The sequence below is a fragment of the Physeter macrocephalus genome, chromosome 2 (genome assembly GCF_002837175.3).
Source record: "Physeter macrocephalus isolate SW-GA chromosome 2, ASM283717v5, whole genome shotgun sequence".
Classification (NCBI taxonomy): domain Eukaryota; kingdom Metazoa; phylum Chordata; class Mammalia; order Artiodactyla; family Physeteridae; genus Physeter; species Physeter macrocephalus.
This window is the reverse complement of record NC_041215.1, coordinates 120,026,564-120,032,563: the sequence shown is the minus strand read 5'-3', so window position 1 is coordinate 120,032,563 and position 6,000 is coordinate 120,026,564. Positions and strand designations below refer to the sequence as shown.

Genomic DNA, 6,000 nt, shown 5'->3' with positions numbered 1-6,000 from the left:
CTGTGCTCCGCAACGGGAGAGGCCACGGCAGTGAGAGGCCAGCATACCGCAAAAAAAAAAAAAAAAAAAGAAAAGAAAAGAAAACATTCTGCATGGTTCCATTTATGTAAGGTTCAGAAAAGGTAAAACTCAACTATTTTTTAAAAATTTTTTTATTGAAGTATACTTATTTACAGTATCATGTAAGTTTCAGGTATATAGCATAGTGATTCAGTTATATGTGTATATTCTTTTACAGATTCTTTTCCCTTATAGGTTATTACATAATATTGGGTATAGTTCCCTGTGTTATATAGTAGGTCCTTGTTGGTTATTTATTTTATACATAGTAGTGTGTATATGTTAATCCCAGCCTCCTAATTTATCCCTCCCCCCACACCCCTTTCCCCTTTGGTAACCATAAGTTTGTTTTTTGTGTTTGTGAGTCTTTCTGTTTTGGAAATAAATTCATTTGCATCTTTTTTGTTCTTCTAGATTCCACATATAAGTGATATCATGATATTTGTTTTTGTCTGGCTTACTTCACTTGGTATGATTAAACCTAGGTCCATCCACATTGCTGCAAATGGCGTTATTTCTTTTTTTATGGCTGAGTAGTATTCCATTGTATAGATACCCAACATCTTTATTCATCTGCAAGTGGACACTTAGGTTGCTTCCATGTCTTGGGTATTGTAAATAGTGCTGCAGTGAACATTGGGGTACATGTATCTTTTCGAATTATGGTTTTCTTTGGATATATGGCCAGGAGTGGGATCACAAGATCACATGGTATCCCTATTTTTAGTTTTTTAAGGAACCTGCAATACTGTTCTCCATACTGGCTGCAGCAGTTTACATTCCCACAAATAGTGTAGGAGGGTTCCTGTTTCTCCACACCCCCTGCAGCATTTATTATTCGTAGACTTTTTGATGATGGCCATTCTGACCAGTGTGAGGTGATACCTCATTGTAGTTTTGATTTGCATTTCTCTGAAAATTAGCGATGTTGAGCATCTTTTCATGTGCCTTTTGACCATCTTTGTGTCTTCTTTGGAGAAATGTCTGTTTAGGTCTTCTGCCCTTTTTTTTTTTTTAATAAACTTATTTATTTTATTTATTTATTTTTGGCTGCGTTTGGGTCTTCACTGCTGCGCGCAACCGTTCTCTAGTTGCGGCGAGCAGGGGCTACTCTTCATTGTGGTGCGTGGGCCTCTCACCGCGGTGGCCTCTCCCATCGCGGAGCATGGGCTCCAGGCATGCAGGCTTCAGTAGTTGTGGCTTGCGGGCTCCAGAGCACAGGCTCAGCAGCTGTGGCGCATGGGCTTAGTTGCTCCACGGCATGTGGGATCCTCCTGGACCAGGGCTCAAACCCGCATCCCCTGCACTGGCAGGCAGACTCCCAACCACTGTGCCACCAGGGAAGCCCCCATTTTTTGATTGGTTGTTTGTTTTTTTGATATTGAGCTGTATGAGCTGTTTGTATATTTTTTTACTGAAGTATAGTTATTTTACAGTGTTGTGTTAATTTCTGCTGTACAGCAAAGTGATTCAGTTGTACATATATACATTCTTTTTTTATATTCTTTTTCATTATGGTTTATCATAGGATATTGACTGTAGTCCCCTGTGCTGTATATAGTGAGAGCTTGTTGTTTATCCATTCTATATATAGTAGCTTACATCTGCTAACCCCAACCTCCCACACTATCCTTCCCCCCAACCCCCTCCCCCTTGGCAACCACCAGTCTGTTGTCTATGTCCGTGTTTCTGTTTCATAGATAGGTTCATTTGTGTCATATTTTAGATTCCACATATAAGTGATATCATATGGTATTTGTCTTTCTCTTTCTGACTTACTTCACTTAGTATGATAATCTTTAGTTGCATCCATGTTGCTGCAAATAGCATTATTTCGTTCTTTTTTTATGGCTGAGTATTCCATTTTTTTAGAATGTATTTGAGCCTGTATGACTATCAGTCTAAATCAAGTAGAGGGACTTCCCTGGTGGTCCAGTGGGTAAGACTGCACTCCCAGTGCAGGGGGCCCAGGTTCAATCCCTGGTCAGGGAACGAGATCCCACACGCATGCTGCAACTAAGAGTCGACATGCCGCAATGAAGATCCTCTGTGCTGCAACTAAGACTGGGCACAGCCAAAATAAATAATTTTTTTAAATAAATAAATTAAATAAAGCCAGTAGATATAGGAAGGGGTTAACATACTCAGAAAACAGGGTGACCACAAATCAAAAACACAATAGATTCACAAAAATCAAAAAGAAGAAAACACGGACATCAAAATCATAAAACGTGGGGTAGAAGAGTAAGAAAATGTAGATTCTTTTTTTTTAGAATGTGTTTGAGCCTACATGACTATCAATCTAAAGCAAGTAGATATAGGTAGGGGTTAACATACTTGAAAAACAGGGTAACCACAAACCAAAAACATACAATAGATTCACAAAAATCAAAAAGAAGAAAACACAAGCATAAAATAAAACGAAATTATCAAGCCACAAAAAGAAAAAGAAAGGAACAAAGAAGAAACTGGAAAATAAGGCTTAAAATGGCAATATATACATATCTATCAATAATTACCTTAAATGTCAGTGGACTACATGCTCCAATCAAAAGTTGGAAGTCAGGATAATAGTTATCTTTTGGAAGTAAGAAAGGGATAGTGATTGGGAAGAGGCATGTGAGGGGGCTTCTAGAGAGTTCATAGTGTTCTATTTCTTGAGTAGAGTGGTGATTACATGTGATTACATGTGTGTGTTAACTGATAATTCATCAAGCTATACAACTTTGACTGGTTCACTTTTCTATATATATATTATACTTTAGTGTTTTAAAGTTTGGGGGTTTTTCGGAAAGTATAAAAATTTTAAATTTAGCATTTTAAGAAAGTACTTAAACACTTTCAATTGAGGTTTTACCTGTATGGATTTAATAAGCGTTAAAGTAAGCATGAGAAAAGTTTTAAATGTTTATTTCTCATGCCTACTCATGGTCTCTCAGTACCTGGTAAGTTCATTGGAGGAGCAGTGTTTCTGAAGTATATTTGCATTTATTTTGTATTGCACAGTTAGGCTTCTAAATTCTTACATTTGTCTTCTTTTATTTTTACAGATGTGGAGAGATTATTCCCAAAAGAGAACAGTTTAATGACCTCTCCATTGACCTTCCTCGAAGGAAAAAGCCACTCCCTCCTCGTTCAATTCAAGATTCCCTTGATCTTTTCTTTAGGGTAAATAATATCTTTTGGTATTTCCACATAACTAAATTTTATATATCATAGATAATTGTATTTGAAGTTGGTTTCTTTAAGGCAGAGTTTTGACAAAATATTTGCAGGGGAAACAAATGAGAAATATTTATAAATAGTATTTGTTTTTAGGAGCTTGGTAAATATGGTTGTTAACTGATTGTAGAAAAAAATTAATTGCTCAAGTAGATTGTACATCTAACTCAATAGCAAGTGTTTTAGACAACCTTAGAAGCATTTGTTTGTAAACAAATAATATGAAGTGACATATGCTAAAATTGGGTAATGTGAGTCAAAATTGGAGACACTATCTAAGTTAGTATACTAAGATCTGAGGAATAAAAAAAATACTTTTTGCTTCTCCTTAGGTTATATGTGCCATGTTAGAAACAGAAAGGACAAGTCATGTTTATTCAGAGCTATAGATAAATATTTGCATTTGTGTTATACTGTTAGAGATATTCAGAAAGTTTCTGGGGCATAATTGGACATGTTGTGTAGCAGTCCTTATAATTGATGGCAGTTTGCCATCTGTATAATAGTGGTTCTTGTTTTGTTGTAGCAAATGGGCAGGGTTGTCATCCTAAGATTTAAAAAAAAAAAAAAAAAAAGACCTCTGTTCTTGAAATGATGAATATTCAGCTCCACCCGAGGATAAATATTCTGCTTTTCTTTTTGTTTTAGTCATTCCTTACTATTCCTGTTATTATCGTAGAATTTGAAGCTTTTCCTGTGTATCTTTACCCCCATTTTTTAAGGATTTCTTGTTTCAGTTTTCTCTAGGTAATGATATCTACCCCAAACTTTGGTCCTTTTAGAGCAGTTGTTCTTAGTGGGCTGTCACCAGAAGATTGAGTTCCATTATAAGAAAGGGGTAGAGTTACACCTAACAGACCAGGAACTCCGCCTAACCTGAAGGTGATCTTATCTCTGCTATGGCCAAATGTTAAAATCTGGATATACTCTTGGCAGTGGTTCTTGTGTATCCATGGGGAAAAGGTTGAGAATCTGCTACTATAGTTTAGTTACTATCATAAATTGAGATGTTTCCTTGGTAAAAAAAAAAGGAAATTAGGAATTCTGAAACAGGGCATGATATTATAACTATTTTGAGGATTAGGTCTTAATTTAGGAAGGCTTATGATTCTAGACACAAAATTTAAACTGGTTGGAGTTGTCATTCCACTGAACTAGTATGACTAGAGAAATTAGCATTTAATGGGGCAGTGCTAATTCAACTTTATACTTCTTTATTTTTCCCTCTTGTCTTTTTACAGGCAGAAGAACTTGAGTATTCCTGTGAGAAGTGTGGTGGGAAATGTGCTGTTGTCAGACACAAATTTAACAGGCTACCCAGGTAAAATTAATTGGCTCTTCAATTTTTCTTCTTTAAAGTACTTACAAATATTACTGAATAAGTGAGGCTTATCAGATGGATTGGTAAAGGTCAGCAAAGCTGAGATATGAAGAGGGTAGAGAATGGAAAGCTACAATTATCTTGTATAAGAAAGGAAGAGGATTTGGAAAGTTGAAGAAGAGAAGGAACCTGAGAGTCCCAAGAAGATGGCAACAAGAGAACGAGGCTGATGAGACTTTGGAATAATGATGAGGACTTACTAGTAAATTTTTAATTCAGTAATGTGTAACACTCAATTATAATTTGTTGTGCATGTACATTTTATAGAACTTTTTTATAAGTGGAGAAAACTTTTCATTTCTCTCTTACCTTTCTCTAGAGAAAGTGCTACTGAAATAAGAATAGTTCTTGTCAAAAGTCATCTTAAAAAAATTAATTTTCACCATCAAACATAAGGGCTGTTTAACACTTTATTTATTTATTTATTTATTTAAATTTATTTATTTTTGACTGTGTTGGGTCTTCGTTGCTGCGTGCAGGCTTTCTCTAGTTGAAGTGAGCAGGCTTCTCATTGCGGTGGCTTCTCTTGTTGCGGAGCACGCATGGGCTGTAGGTGCGCAGGCTTCAGTAGTTGTGGCTCGTGGGCTCTAGAGCACAGGCTTATTATTTGTGGCACATGGGCTTAGTTGCTCCGCGGCATGTGGGATCTTCCGGGACCAGCGCTCAAACCCGTGTCCCCCGCATTGGCAGGCGGATTCTTAACCACTACGCCACCAGGGAAGTCTTGTTTAACACTTTAAATTACCATTTGTCGTTATATAACACCCATTTTTTGGTAAACTATGTAACATTGAAATAAATAATTTAGGGATTTGATCCATCATCAATACCAATATTCTAAAATTAGTTTTCTTGTCTGATGTGTTTTGATTTTTTTTCTAGGAACATTATTTTACTGAAACCTCCCAATTAATAATTAATATCTACCCAATGCCTGTGTTTTATTTTTATTCTTAGTACCTAGCACAATGCCTGGCACATCGCGAATGTTCAGTAAATGTTCTTTGACAGATCTTTAGTTCAGCCTAATGTAGTCTTTAAATCAAAAGCTGTCTAACATGGTTAGTTACAGTGATCTCTTCTTACCTGTAAAAGAGCTACCTCTATTATGTATAAACTAATAATGTTATCATCTCCTGTTTTTCAGGATCCTCATTCTTCATTTGAAACGATATAGCTTCAATGTTGCTCTCTCACTTAACAACAAGATTGGGCAGCAAGTCATCATTCCAAGATACCTGACCCTATCATCTCATTGCACTGAAAATACAAAACCACCCTTCAACCTTGGTTGGAGTGCACAAATGGCAATGTAAGTCCTTGAGAATTTCTTTCCC

At 36.4% G+C, this 6,000-nt stretch overlaps 1 protein-coding gene across 1 annotated transcript in view; it reads left to right on the top strand.

The window, feature by feature from the left end:
• USP37 (ubiquitin specific peptidase 37) overlaps positions 1 to 6,000 on the top strand; it is an 89,547-nt gene that overhangs the window by 56,944 nt on the left and 26,603 nt on the right. The window contains exons 15-17 of the mRNA XM_055090008.1: positions 3,111 to 3,228; positions 4,524 to 4,603; positions 5,811 to 5,975. Coding sequence (XP_054945983.1) covers positions 3,111 to 3,228; positions 4,524 to 4,603; positions 5,811 to 5,975 — 363 coding nt within the window. The remainder of the gene's footprint in view (positions 1 to 3,110; positions 3,229 to 4,523; positions 4,604 to 5,810; positions 5,976 to 6,000) is intronic.